Genomic DNA, 15,477 nt, shown 5'->3' on the forward strand with positions numbered 1-15,477 from the left:
GTATAAATAGTTGTTCCTGTAGTGTTTCCGTCGCTGCGGGTCGAAGTACAGGCCGGTGCAAATTCTAAATTTTGAGAATTTTCCTTTCGTATACTAAAAGTTTTTTCATGGCTGTCTTCGAGATTGAAAACCAGACTGGAAAGGAGTAGCTCATGACTGGTCTTTAGAGCTGCTTGTAGATGAGTATCTTCATTGGTTGACTTAGTCTGTTCTTTTTTTTATCAAAGGGTGTAAAACATTTTTTGAGTGTTGGTTGAAACTCAGCAACTCATTGAAATAAACTCCAAGGTACTTCACTTTCTGTTTGGCAGCTATGGTGGATTCGTCAGGGAGTCTCAAGACCAGGTTCTTGCAATTGGCAGCGGTGCGGCTTCCTCTACCAGATGAGGGCCTCCTGAAGCAGACAAGTTCCGATTTGGAAGTGTTGATCCGGATGCCCCATTTCTTGTAGAAATTAAAGAGTCTGCTGATGTGGGCCTCTACTTTTCGGAGAGCGATAAGTGGTGATAATGATGACGCATAGGTGAGCAAGTCATCAGCATATAACAGGTTCTAGCATCCGATCGGTACGGGTTGGTCGTTTTGAGCCTTGGGCAACTCCAGCTTTGTTTTTCATGTTTGATTTGCAGTTGTCCAGTTGTGAAAAATTTCATGAAAGAAAGAAAAGAAAACAGAATTTTTATTAGTGGCGGAGGAACCTGTAGTAGATGAAGTTTATGTATTAGGCCTTCTATCCAGAAAGGATCCGAAGGTGACACGATGACTGTTGAGGGAAGTAGTGACTAGTGATGTCATATTGGAACTTCATCAGCGAATGCAACGTTGAGTGCTTTTCTTGAAAGTCGAACTGCACGTCAGGGATGATGGAGTTTTCACTGCAGAATTTCTTTCTTTCCATTTATTTCTTCCAGTAATTTGCTAATATTATTGAGGAGTGATATTGGCCTGTAGTTAGATATACTAGGTTGGAGGCACCTTTTTTCGGGATTGCCACAATCTTTCTGTTTTCCACGTCCATGGAAAACAGCTGGTCCAGCTGATTTATTTGGCTAAGAATTGCCGATGATCTCTGCTACCTCCTCTAGATTGCATAGATGTGGACTATCGGTAGGATTACTTGCTGGATTAGTGTCAACGAAACTGATTTTATCCGGGTTTTGCTGTAGGGTATGCTGAATTGATGCTTTTACTCCTTGTTGGAGTGTTGGTTCAGCAGGTCGATTGAGACTGAAGTTGAAGTAGTTGGCGAACGCTTCCACTTTGTCTTGGGTTAAGGTTCCTGATAATGGAAACAGGTATTTGTGGCTGTTTCTCAAAAATTCTATTTATGTGTTTGAAGGCATCAGGTCCTATCTTAATTGCTTGCAATCTTCTGCCAAACTGGATGTTGTTTTGGTGTTGATTGGAGTTTTGGAACATGCTGTAGCTCCTTCCAAACTGTCTGGTAGTTGATGTTTGTTGTATTTAGCTCGCTTTGATGAATCCGTTGAAGTCGTTTTCTTAGCCGCTGTCTGTGAGCATACAAATACTGAACGTACTCAGGAAGATATTGGTACCTGTCCTTTGACGTCTTAGGCCTCTTTTGCCACTCAAGAGTTTCTGATATAGCATGTTGAAGGTTATCAATGTATCAATGACTGCATCGATTTCCGTATTCAGCAGATTCCTGTTTAAAGGTGGAAGAGTAATGCTGTCTTCGATGTCCCTGTGGAGTTTTGCAATATCCAGCCGTCTGAAGTTGATGAAGTTTTGGGGACTTCTGTCGTAAGGAGTATGTGAAAGTTGAGGTTGATGGACAGTTGAACAGCTTCATAGTCCGAATCGCTGTGTACTCTTGTACAGATATAATTCCGGATTTCCGGAAGAATATGTACTAGGTTGGAGGAAGCTAGAAAGAAGTCAAGCATCGATGGTATTCTTGGGAAGGTCACTTTGTATGTGTCTAGCTGTGGATGAGCACTTGAAGTATGTGCTGATGACTCGCCTTTGCCAGAGTCATCGTGATGGCAGTGGCTACATTGGGGGAGAATTTGTCTTTTATGAAGACTGCTGTTCCAACGCGGTCTTCATTTTTGTCTTTCCGGGCGGTTTAGAATCCTTTGATGTTGATGCTGTTTCGTTTAGTGACGTTCGTCTCGCTAATGAGGGCAATATTGGGGCGTTGTTCTTTATGAAGATATTAAATGCTGATATAAATATAAGGCTGTATAATGAGTTTACATTATACGTCAGGATGGGGAGCTTCTTTAGTTGCATATTTGGAATAAGAAGGTGGCCAGTGCTAAGGACTTATCTCCATCGCTGACTGTGAGCAGATCGGAACTAAAGATTCTCTGGACTTTAGTGTTGAGGTTTACTGGTGCTGTGGTTTTGGTTGGTCCGGTTTTTGTTGGTATCCTTGGAGCAGTCATCTTGGCTGAAGTTCCTGTGACTTGTTGTGCCTTTATTGGTGCTGGTTTCTCATCTCTTTTGCGTGGTCTCTGCTGACCAGGCAAGGGAGAAATGGTAGAATCTTCAGTGCTGACTTCAGAGTGCTCTTCATCATCACTTTGAGGATTCGACACTGTTAGCGGGAAAGAATCTTCATCGCTGTAGGTGTCTTCCGTCTCCATGCTGTTTTCTTCTTCTTCTTGGAATTCTTCTTCTTCTAGTTTCTCTTCTTTTGCATTTGATGGTACAATAAATTTGCTGATCGCTTGGCTTATCCTCTGACCATACTCAGGGCTAAAGTGCATGGCCATTCTGGCTAGCAATGCTTCCAACGTAGCAAGTGCTGCCTCCGGATTAAAGGGTTCGTCCATATCCGACTTAACAATTGCATATTTTTATTACACTGAAACTTTTATTTAAAAGAAAAATCTCTGTTCCGTGGAAAGTAGGGTATACAAATCCTTAGGTCGCAGGTAGACTGCAGGTATACCTAACTACTTGTGTATTTCGGGTGGTTGAAATTTGTAAAATCTTCCGCTAATGGTGTGTACGTACGGGACGATGAACACTGACCAATATTTTATTCGAAGAGAGCATGATGTCATAAAAATGTCCGCCAAAACGACATTTGGTTGTCAATTTGTAGATACTTGAAACTCGTTTTAGATATTGCATTTTCTATGTTTCCCTATAAACATAGAAGATGCTGTCAAAACGTAACGTAACTTAATTGTATAACCTTTTGTGTTCTACTGTGTGGACTCGGATTTCTACCAAGTAATTCAACAACATTTTCTACAATAGGATTCAGTTTTCTTGGTTTTCATCCATGAAACCAGTCATTGAAAATCTATTGACAAGTTAAGCAGATCATTGAATATTTCTGCCTGAAATCAAGCATTTTAGGTTACACTTGGTAATTGAAAGCAAAACATTTTTCTTGCAAATCCATTGTAGGGTTTTTTTTCTAAACCATCACCTTGTCCATAAAATAAAATTTTCATAGCATAGTTTTAAAAATTTACCGGCTTTTTACTCAAAAAAATAGAAATTTGAATTTCTGCTTTCTTTGTTAATCACCTATTCTGTCAGATAACATATACCAGATTTTCTTGGATACGTTTTTTGACATCCCAGCTGTTTTGCATCAGCCGTTCTTCTACAAGAAAAACCCTAACAAAAATGTGTCCGGATTTCCTATCTATCTGAGATTGAACACAGCCACTGAAGGACTAAACTGTCAAACATTTTTGAAATTGGCATCTGTCTCTTTCATATCACAGGAAACAAAAGTGAAATCAGTCACACTCAGATTCTTACTCCATTATAGCTCGGTCATTTTATTCAGCGCGCACTCCTTGCTAGTTCTGATATGTCTACGCTAAGGGCTCGCCTACACTAAAACCGATTTATCGGCCGATATCGAATCTGAACAATTCGGACGAGCATATCGGGCGTTCTACTGCATACACTGCTTCCGACCGCGGACGATACCGGTTTGGAGTCGGAATTTGTTTTTTTTTTTCAATGGAAGATTTCCAAGAAATGTATATTTTAGAAAATTCATACCGTCATTTAATGCGTCAACGTAGAACACGTCGTCGCTGTGTATGGATTAATGAAATATGTATGCAAAGAACACAACTGGGTGAATATCACCACCTTTTTGAAGATTTGAAATTACAACTCATAAAATGTTTCGAGTATTTTAGAATGTCTTTTAGTACATTTCAATATATTTTAAACTCAGTAGAAGCATTGTTAAAAGGAAAATTTATCCCAGAGAGGTGGCCTGCTGTGAATACAGCTAATTAATTTGTCGGTATCCATATTTTATTTTTTTTTCCGTGAACTTTATTGCAAGAATTGACCCGACAACTGACGAAAAATCCAAACATGTTTGGATTATGTCGGTTGATCGGTTACTATCGGCCGTCATCGGGCGTCATCGGACGATGCCGCTTTCAGTGGTGTACGCGCTCTCTCTCTCTCTTTCCTTTCTATTTGTTTGGTTCGATCGGCCGACAACGGCCGAGCAAAATTCGGCCGATGACGGATTAGGTGTACGCAAGGCGTAAGAACGAAATACCAGATCTTTTTTTTTTTGACAGATCAGATCTGTGCTTTGAATTTAATAATAAAAACGTCACAATTCTATAAATGAAATTTGTTTTTTATTCATGTAAATCCTATTTTTAGTGGGATGTGTTATAATTTTTGTTGAACCAATTTTATTTGCCAGTATAAAAATATAATTTTAGTATACATATTCAAATTTGTTTTTTTGTTTATATAAAAATAGCTTTGCCACTTAATCCCTGCCAACTTTGTGTGTAACAGTGGGTTTATCCATTCGCACGATTTTTTCTGCAATGTTGAAGTAGCCTTCATATTCTACAACATCCGGTGTTGTATCATAATGATAATGTCCACCCCAATTGCTTGAAGAAAAACTATGGAAATGTTGAAGACGTAGATCCAAATCCTTTAACACACAAAATCAAACAAAAATTTATAAAAATGTTTCGGAATTTAAAAGTTAAACTTACATTTTCATGAGTAACTAAGGTTCCGACTGCATTAAGTTGAGCTGGCATATTGTAAAATTTGAGCCAATTATTCACATCCTCATCTGTGTGGATTGGTGTCTTTGAAAAGTCGCGCATTACGTGCTGATGAACATGACCCTTCTTTATCAAAAAGATTCCTCCCATTCCTATAGAGCATGAATATTAGTAGAAGAAAATTAAAAAAGATAACCGCCCCCGGGTGGGCTCGAACCACCAACCTTTCGGTTAACAGCCGAACGCGCTAGCCAATTGCGCCACGGAGGCTTGATTATTCGATGCTCTAGATTGTATTTGAGCTTACCTACACATTTTTCACCATAATTTTTCGCCAATCCAAGACGCATGCATTCTACAAAATTTTCATTTCCCTTACGCTTACGACAAACAACTTTGAGAACTTTTCCAGGTAATCCTTGGCTGAGGAACAAATTCAACAATAGAGCACTCCTTGTCTCTGTTGGAGGGACTTTCTCCAAAACGCATTCTTCATTTGGACCATGCACCTTGGCTGTATAACTGCTATTGGTGACATCTCCATTTGCAGCAACTTTCATATTGTAAATTCCTTCACAGTTAGTTCCACGAATCGGGAATGGTCCGGCTCCAGCACCGATAGCCAAAATGCTAGAGTTTGCAGCAGGATAGCATTTTCTAATGAGACTTTTAAGATCGTACACCTTACTTCTTTGAACAAGCGGCAGCAGAAATGGTGGGCCACCAACTTCAAGCAATAAGGGAGAGCCACCAAGTCCTAAAGAAATATATTTTTTCAATGAAGATATTTTAAATTAAATGGTTAAATGTAGACTCACCACAATCTACCAAATCATAGGGTGATTTTGATAAATTTGGGCACTCCACAACCTCAACGGTGACATCTTCAAAGTTGTTTAAAAGGGCACTCTCGAGGACTGAAAAAAGCAATATTTTAAGAAGTTGTAAGATATTTGATTTTTCGGCCTTAAACTATGATATGGGGCAGATTCAGACGACAAGTTTCTACTATGGGAATGGCAAATTGCCTTCCAATTAAGGCAACTTCATTGGCAAGTTCACTGGAAAGTTTGTCAAAAAAAATCGTTTTTCTATCATGTCAAGTCCACTTATGTCAAAATGACAGTTGATAATTTTGTCCTTTCAACCTAGAGGTGAACTTTATCACCCTATAATTTATTTATTTTATGCACAATTTCATTTAATGATTTGTGCAAAAGAATTGTCATATCAACAAATAAAAAACACAAGTCGCGATGGCCTTGTAGCTTGCATAAGAAGTATTTGTAGACAACTATAGTTTTTGCAACGATCAACTGAAGGTAGACGTAAGTGACGTAAAGTTCCGAGTTTAAAATGTATGACACTTGAAAACCTAACTAGTTACCTTGGTCAAAATTTAAGTTCAAAGAATGCAGTTGGCTGCAAATGAAGTCCTATATGCTGTCTGAACCTCCCCTGTTTTTACACTAATCAACATCGGGGTTTCCATTGGTTAAATAATCAGTCTATTATTATTATGTCAAAACTCCTATTAGCGTGCCGTGTGGCAAAATAAATGGATTCTTTGATTCGAAATCAATATGGAGCTGTCATTTGTTAACATATTTTATTTCATTGTTAAAATGATTTGGTTTTCATTTGTCACTTATGACGCATGTGGCTTTCCATTGGTCAACTAAAAAATAGATTTGTTTGCTAAATAAATTGGAAATTATTTTGTTTGTCATTTTGCTATTAATTTAGAATCCTTGATTGGTTTAAATAAAAATGCACCTGCTTATCACCGTGGTAGCGTACAAAGTAAAGTCATCTTTATTTGTTTCATTCGTTTCTGACATTTCACAAGTTCTGCCAGGTAATACATTTCTGGCATTTAAACAGTACGCCAGATACTACACTCCTGTCGTCAGAGAAAGTGATAGTGGTTTTTTGTAAAGTTTTCATTGAAATCGGTTTCTGCTTCATTGAACTTTAAACCAAGAAATTGATTTCGATTTATTTTGACGTTGAATTTTCTCAAATTTCATTCTAACTCCAACGGTCACGAATTTTGTACGTACAAAAACTGCGACGTCAAAATGTTTTACCATTTGTGTAGTCAATTTTGACATTAATTTTTTGTGTCAAAAGGTGACAGCTGCAAATAAAACCGTTTGTAGCAAACCCTATTAGTTAATTTAAAACAATGTTTATAATTTTGACAAAGATTTGTTTCTAAAATATCTTTATCCCAATTTGCCAATCTTTCTGTTGAACTCGCAGGAACCAATTTTATGATGCGTTATATCTGTCAAACCAATTTTGATCGGAATCTTAAAATCAATTTATTTACTACCAAAACGTGAAATGAGGAGAATTGCTGTTCAAATGACAGATCTGAATTAAAACATAAATTGATTTATGCGATGTATTGAAAATTCCATGTTAAGTCCTAATGGGATTCAGCTCCTTTTATTTTATTAAAAAAAAAATAAGAATAGTTTGTTATTTGACATAATAAAGGAAAGTCAAAGAAAAGTAAGTTAAAAAGAGCATAAACAAATAAATTAAGGTCTGGTCAAACAGAACACTATCAAGGCTAGCGGTCACAAATGAAACGCGACGGTCAAAATAAAGTTGTAGATTTTTATAAAGAACGCAATAGTGCCTTGACTTCGGCAGCGTTCAATCTCAGATCGATAGGGTATCCGGATACCTTTTTGTAAGTGCTTTACGTGTAAGATAACAGCTGATCAAAAACAGCTGAGATGTCAAAAAAGGATTCCAAAGGTATCCAAGAATTTCGGGTGTACGTATTTATCTGACTGAACAGCTGATTTCAGCTTTTTTATTTGTTAGTAAACAAAAAAGATACAAAATGTTAGTTGAAGTTGTATTTGAGGATGTTCTGTACATAATAGACGATGAAGAACAGATTGACGTTTATCTTTTATTCATTAAAATGTTACGCACCAATTCATCATCGTCCGACGAATGATTTAAATTATCCATTAAATGTTTTAAAGGGTGTCCCAAAATTAACGCAAGATTTGAATTAAATAGAAAACGCCGATTTTAGTCTTTTGATAGTTATATTTTTATTGACTCGTAAAGTACATAGGATAGGGTTATGTATGGAATAACACATCGGACAAATGGCCTCCACGGCTTTGCATGCACATGCTCACTCTTTTGTTAAAATTTTCCATAACCATTCTGCATAAATGTGGCTGAATTTCGTTGATGCAGCGTTGAATCTCCTCCTTTAATGCACGGTTGGTTGTTGGCTTGTTGACATAGACTTGTGATTTCAAATAACCCCATAAAAAGAAGTCTAATGGTGTTAAATCACACGATCTAGGAGGCCAATTTTGATCACCGAAACGAGAGAGTACACGACCTGGAAATGTCTCATGCAGTAATTGAATTGTTTCACGGGCTGTATGACATGTGGCACCGTCTTGTTGAAACCAAATATTGGACACATCAATATCATCTAATTTTGGCAGAAAGAACTGTGTAATCATGTCGCGATATCGAGCACCAGTAACAGTCACTGCTTGACCAGCATCATTTTCAAAAAAATATGGCCCAATTATGCCTCCAGCCCAAAATCCACACCATACAGTCATGCGTTGTGGATGCATTTGTTTTTCGACAATCACATGTGGGTTCTCCGAACCCCAAATGCGGCAATTTTGGCGATTGACAAAGCCATCAAGATGAAAATGTGCCTCATCGCTTAGGATGATTTTGCTCGAAAAATCAGGGTACATTTGTTGATGTTCAATAATCCATTCAACGAACTCTCTTCTCTGTCCATGGTCATTAGGCTTCAATTGTTGTGTTAATTGAATTTTGTAAGCATGAAGACACACATCTTTGGTGAGTATACGCTGTAGAGAGGTTCTTGAATTTGCAATTCTTATCCACGACGTCGAATTGTCAGGTTCCTGGATTGTCAGCAACACTCTCACGCACTGCTTCGACATTCACATTTGAACGGCTTGTTTTTGGACGACCAGTGTGTTTGGCGTCTCCAACGGATCCAGTCTCCATGAATTTTTCAATTAATCTCTTCACAGTTGACGGAGTTAAAACTTAAAACACTATTCCGACCATGTTTTGTATGAAATTTTCGAACTGCAGCCGCCAAGCTTTCACTATTTTTGAAATATTCTTTAATAATGAAGACACGTTGTTCTATCGTGTAACGCTCCATTTTTAATAACCCTATACTGTTAGCTGCACTGCACAAATGGCGGCAAATTCAAATCTTGCGTTAATTTTGGGACACCCTTTATCTTACAACAATTATGACTTAGAAGCTTAAATGTTTCTCTGCATTTTGTGAACAGCTGAAAGCTGTTTTTAGTTTTTAACAGCTATCTCAATACAACTATCCAACTCGTTCAACAAGTTATCTACAAATCCACCTATCTAAGATACTGACCGCGTTCTGTTTTACGTATCAGAATGCGGAGGCCAGCGGCAGGTTTTACCGTCTCGCCGGGCCGCGTTTTGTTTTACTAGGTCTTAAAAATTGATTTTATTGTGCACACTACTGTATTTTTTAAGTTCTTTTATTTGAAAGCTTAAATCTGACAGAAACCATCAAAAAGCTTTTACAATAACTTAAAAAAAAACAAGTTCTTGATTACGAAAAGAAAAAAACAAATGTGTGATAGGTATGCATAATGTAAATAATAATTTAGGAGATAAGTAGTACTCAGAATTTGCATTCCAAAAAAGTTACTAAAATCAAATAAACCAACGACCTCAAAAAAACAACCATACGAACCTGTTTTAACCTCATTTAAACTTGGAACAAACAATTGTTTTTCTTCATAAGAAATATCGTTCACATTTAAAGCCGACATGATTTTAAGTTAAGTATTTTGTTGTTGGTTAATTATTTACACAGAAAGTTCACTTTATCAAAAATAGGTATGAAATACGTCACGCTTCGCGCCGAGACTAATTCGATACGATCCTACCGATTATAGATTCTAAGCTATAATACAAAAATCTGGGTCTTTTGTCCAGAAGAAGTACTTTGCAACTAAATAGAAATTAACTTTTGCAAGCATATTTTCAACTTGATTATTATTTAGTCAACTGCTGTTATAGGTATTAAAAGTTGAATGTTTTGAATATCTTACTTACCTAAGTGCGCTTGACAGGGTGATATGTACGTACGAGTAGCTAGGAATTGGGATACTTAATAATAGTTATTTATTTTGTTGTTAATTAAAATTTATAAATGATACCTTAATACAAACCTATCAAAAAATATACTTGAATATATATTTTGTACTATGTAAATGAAAATGCATGTAACTAGAAAGTTAGAAATAGTACAATGACAGATTCTAATCGATAACCTACCTCCTTAGGTATAGGGTAAATTAACCATTTATAAGCGTCACCCAATAATTAACATTATACCTACAGGCATTAATTAATTAAATTAACAAATACAATTAGTTTTACCCTCAAAATTGAATCGGGATTAAGATTAAATATATCCACTTATTCCCACAAGGTGACAAGCATAAGGTCTAATGGACAGACTATTTTTGATGCCCTAATTGTTTATATTCATACTTCTATTAAAAAATAATCGTTGTTTTTTAAAGAATGTCTAAAAATACTTAATGATAAAAGCAAGGGCGGATCTAGAATTGTATTCTGAAGGATGTAACACAATTCCAATAAAATCGCATTTTTGTATATAAGTGTCTAAAATCTTTGATAGCTGAAGATAGTTGGATTTTTATCAACTTCCCATAGGAAGTTATTGTAATGGGTCCGATTTGTCAAATTGAAAATTTTGACATTTCTTGACGTTTCAAGGTCCCTAGAGTCGAAATAAAAGATTTTTAGAAAGATGAAAAATCGAATTGACAGTTTTTTTTAAATCTAACAAAAAAACAGTACTAAAACTTGGTACAAATTTACTTTCAATTCAAATAGTTTTTCAAAAATTAAAAATATTGTCTTCAAACTTTTTTTATTCCACAGAAAATATTGTTTTCAATATTCAACAGTCCGTTTTTTCATAAATAAATAAAATCTACAAAAAATAGTACACAAATTTGCTAAAAATTGATGTTCAGTTATTGATATGTCTCAAATTAATGGCATTCATCCAATTTGTAAAAATTTAAGATATGCTACTAAAATTGTAAAAAATTTGTTTTTGACTAAAAATCTATTGAACAAAACTAGATTTTCAAACTAAACTATTTCCTTATATGAAAAATATTGTTGGGAATTTTTTTTTTTTTTTTTTGAAAAGAAATTTTTTTTTAACCCAACACGAAAACTTACGAACTTTAATTTAAGGTAAGTTGACAGTTGGGATGGTAAGTTATCAGTGTGGGTCGCATCTCAGCCTCTTTTAAAAAAATAATGAGGATGAATTTTAGCCTTACCTATACATATTACTAATTTTATATGCTAAACAGGGACAGTTTCTTTTTACAGCAAAACATGGTCTAAATATTTCGAAAACTTCTTTAATATGGAATTGTTTCTGCTTACTACTTGAAGGTGACACTACAGTCATGTATGAACTAGGTCTCATCAATTGCGGATCCAGAGGGGGGTCGTTGGGGCCATGATTCCCCTTGGGAGATAATTTTTTTTGATTTTCCTAGGAACTCACTTGAATTCAAAACTATCGTATTGCGTTAATGGATATGACTCCCATTATATTTTTAATTATTTATTTTTTTATATGAAAACATAATTTAGATATACTTTACTTCCTTGAACTTTGTTTGCCAAAAGTACTACTTTTAACAGAGGACTGGACCAAGACCGTAATATGAATCGGAATTTTAGCCCTTTTTCAATAACGCAGCTTAAATTCATCAACTTTTGACAAATAGACGATCCAGGGGGAGGGGACATTAGAGCCAAAAAGATTATGCGGTTAAGTGGTATAAATAAAGATTTCATCTAAGTATTTGCTAGTAATTTAATAACATTTTCCAAAAAGTGGCTTGCTGTCAAAAACAACTAACATTTTTGTTTCACTCAATTAAGAATTTGGAAAAACTTTAGTAATGCTTTAAATTATTTTCATAAAATTTGTTTCTAAGAAATAGAGAAAATATTTAGGTTTTTAAAAGGAAACCTCGTCAAATTGATAATAAGTATCCTTTATATCCTGAACCTCGCCTTAAATTACGTCTCAAAAATTCGTAATTCGTACAAAATTTCGAACTCGAGCTTTTAATCAAACATGACATTACGATGGTAGAAAAGTCGAAAAAAGTCTTTTTTGCATTTTTTTAATATGAAAACTCGAAACTTTCTAAATTTTCCTTAATTTATAATATTTCGGTATTGATCCACAAGAGTACCCTTCATAAAACCGTGATTTCTTTAATTTTTTTTTAAGAATGTCATTATATTTTTTTTATTTTAAAAAAATATTTATTTTTGTTAAAAAAAAACTCGATATCTCAGAAATGGTCACCATGTAAAATGTAAATTTATAAGCAATTAACAACTGCACACAAAATTTAAAAATTGTAAACGGTGATTTTTTAAGAGCTTGAGAACTTTAAAAAAAAAACGCATAAAATTTGCAAAATCTCATCGATTCTTTATTTGAACCGTTAGATTGGTCCATGACATTTACTTTTTGAAGATAATTTCATTTAAATATTGACCGCGGCTGCGTCTTAGGTGGTCCATTCGGAAAGTCCAATTTTGGGTAACTTTTTCGAGCATTTCGGCCGGAATAGCCCGAATTTCTTCGGAAATGTTGTCTTCCAAAGCTGGAATAGTTGCTGACTTAGCCCCACAAAAAATAGTCTAAAGGCGTCAAATCAAATCTGTTGCTCTTCACTCCAAATGCGGCAATTTTGCTTATTTACGTAGCCATTCAACCAGAAATGAGCCTCATCGCTGAACAAATTTTGTCGATAAAAAAGCGGATTTTCTGCCAACTTTTCTAGGGCCCATTCACTGAAAATTCGACGTTGTGGCAGATCGTTCGGTTTCAGTTCTTGCACGAGCTGTATTTTATACGGTTTTACACCAAGATCTTTGCGTAAAATCTTCCATGTGATCACACAAACACAAACCCAATTGCTGCGAACGGCGACGAATCGACATTTCACGGTCTTCAGCAACACTCTCAGAAACAGACGCAATATTCTCTTCTGTACGCACTGTACGCATTCGTGTGGTTGGTTTAATGTCCAATAAAGTAAACTGAGTGCGAAACTTGGTCACAATCGCATTAATTGTTTGCTCACTTGGTCGACTATGTAGACCATAAATCGGACGTAAAGCGCGAAACACATTTCGAACCGAACACTGATTTTGGTAATAAAATTCAATGATTTGCAAGCGTTGCTCGTTAGTAAGTCTATTCATGATGAAATGTCAAAGCATACTGAGCATCTTTCTCTTTGACATCATGAAAATCCTAACCTCAAAAAAATCACCCTTTATATGTAAATATCACTTTAAAAAAACGCTCTGTTGATTTTTCAAAAGAAAATAAGTTAATCTACTTATTTTTTTTTGATAAATAAATTGCATTTAAATTTTTGAGAAAAAACTTAATTTGCAGATACATTTTTAAACAGACTTTTTGGAAGACATTAGCATGTTCTAGCGTGCATTTTATTTCTTTCAAAATTGTTTTCTTATTGAATACAAAAACTTTTAAGCTCTTAAAAAATTAAATATATCTACTTTTTGAAGTGAAGTTGTTGTGAATCCTCTAGAACTCAGATTTAAACCCGAATTTCAATAATGTAAATGTCCCAAAAACAGCTTAAGGACATTTTTGTTAAACTGATGGCTAATTAAAAAAAAATGAACGTTTCATATCTATTGATATAAAGGCTTCGAATCTCTTACAATTTGAAGTGGAAAAAGATTCTGAAACGTGTAATTTGCGAGTGAAAAAAAGTTATTTCCCATCTTGTTTGTTTGCCTCAAATTGTTTTTATGTAATTTTTAGAAAAATTATGTACTTAAAGGCACCTATAGCCTTAAATTCAAGAACCAAATATTTTTCTCAATTTGTAAGTTTTGTTGACTCCTTTAAGATACAAATATTTTCTATCATCTACAAGTTAGCAGACTGATAGCGATAGTAATAATAGAGTTCCTAAAATTGAATTCGAAAAAACTACGTCAAAAAATCAAGGCAATTCTTCATGTTAGATTCTCGCTCATTTTCTATGGTTTAAATTTTTGTAGCGTTCTTCACAATATTAGAAATAGAAACAAGAAAAGTTTATATTATTTTTTGAAAAAGCTACGTTTCAAAACCATTTCTTACATTTCTGCGTGAAATGCACCAAAAACCCTCTAAACTATTGTCTTCTAGCTCTTCAATATGGCATATTTAGAAAACTGTTGGAATCTTCAAATGTTTTCATACACATGTAGTGAGTCGACCAAATTAAAAAATTTTACCATACCTTTACATAATTTTATAACTAAAGTTGTCACTTCAGCCCTTGAAATGTGTAAATGTAAGGTTAAGATGCAAATTATGTTATTTCAATTTTGTCAGCCTCCTTTACATTACATTAAAGAACACTGTTAAGTGGTGAGTAAAAACTCATCTATATGTTAAGTGCGTGCCCCCCCCCCCTGATCAAAAGTCTGGATCCGCCCTTGGGTCTCACCGAACAAACTTCTCTTTCCTTAGCGCACTCTTAATTGGGTAAGGTCACATTCAACTTGTGTACGCCCATTGATAAATGAAAATTTTCCTAATATTTTGAAATACATTTTATCAACCTAAAACGAAAAATTATCATTATGACTATCTAACAACATTTTAAAATCTCATACGCTGTCTAAAAACGAAGAAGCTATTTTTTTGAAAATTTTACAATAGTATGGCCCCTTAAATTTGATCAATTTTGATATTTACCCATTTTCAAAACGCCCTTCACTTTTAATGCTCACTAAGGCTCGTTTCACACTACACGGTTTTCACCGTACGGCAAAAAACCGGACGGCGACATTTTGTTAGAGGCGCGAAGAAGAGCATATACGCTTTCCTATTATACGGTCATGGCAAAATGTCGGCACCGCGCCTTGAAGTAACCATCTACTGCCACTACAGTATACGGCAGCTGGACAGCGTGATAAGATTAGTGGCGTACGTGACGAAATGCATGTTTTCACATCATACGTTTTTATTCGTGCGGCAGAGTTCGATCAGCCAGAGTGTTCTTATAAAACTAAACCTGTGAAAAAGTATACTAGGCACAGGAATCCTGAATATATCGTGTTTTACCTTACGTATGCCGTCCGGTTTTTTATCGTACGGTCAAAACAGTGCAGTGTAAAACGAGCCTAAAAAACTCAAATGAACCCGAAGTGAATTAATTTTCATTGTTTGCCATTAGAAAACAAATTATTGTAAAATAATTTACAAATAGGTATATGCAGAGTAATTTTTTGCCACAACTTTACTCTTTAAACTTACCGATACAGTATATATTGAATT

At 35.2% G+C, this 15,477-nt stretch overlaps 1 protein-coding gene and 1 non-coding gene across 2 annotated transcripts; both read right to left on the reverse strand.

Annotated features, from left to right (window-relative positions):
• Positions 1 to 4,582: 4,582 nt before the first annotated feature.
• On the reverse strand, positions 4,583 to 10,099 carry LOC129951830 (ester hydrolase C11orf54 homolog). The gene is made up of 5 exons (XM_056064179.1): positions 9,778 to 10,099; positions 5,813 to 5,911; positions 5,302 to 5,751; positions 4,980 to 5,146; positions 4,583 to 4,915 (listed from the first exon to the last, which is right to left on the reverse strand). The coding sequence occupies exons 1-5, from the start codon at positions 9,854 to 9,856 to the stop codon at positions 4,742 to 4,744; spliced, it is 969 nt and encodes a 322-aa protein (XP_055920154.1). The 5' UTR covers positions 9,857 to 10,099; the 3' UTR covers positions 4,583 to 4,741.
• Trnan-guu (transfer RNA asparagine (anticodon GUU)) lies at positions 5,191 to 5,264 on the reverse strand. Its single transcript has one exon. It is a non-coding gene; the product is annotated as a tRNA-Asn (tRNA).
• Positions 10,100 to 15,477: the final 5,378 nt, after the last annotated feature.

Source organism: Eupeodes corollae, chromosome 3, assembly GCF_945859685.1.
Source record: "Eupeodes corollae chromosome 3, idEupCoro1.1, whole genome shotgun sequence".
Classification (NCBI taxonomy): domain Eukaryota; kingdom Metazoa; phylum Arthropoda; class Insecta; order Diptera; family Syrphidae; genus Eupeodes; species Eupeodes corollae.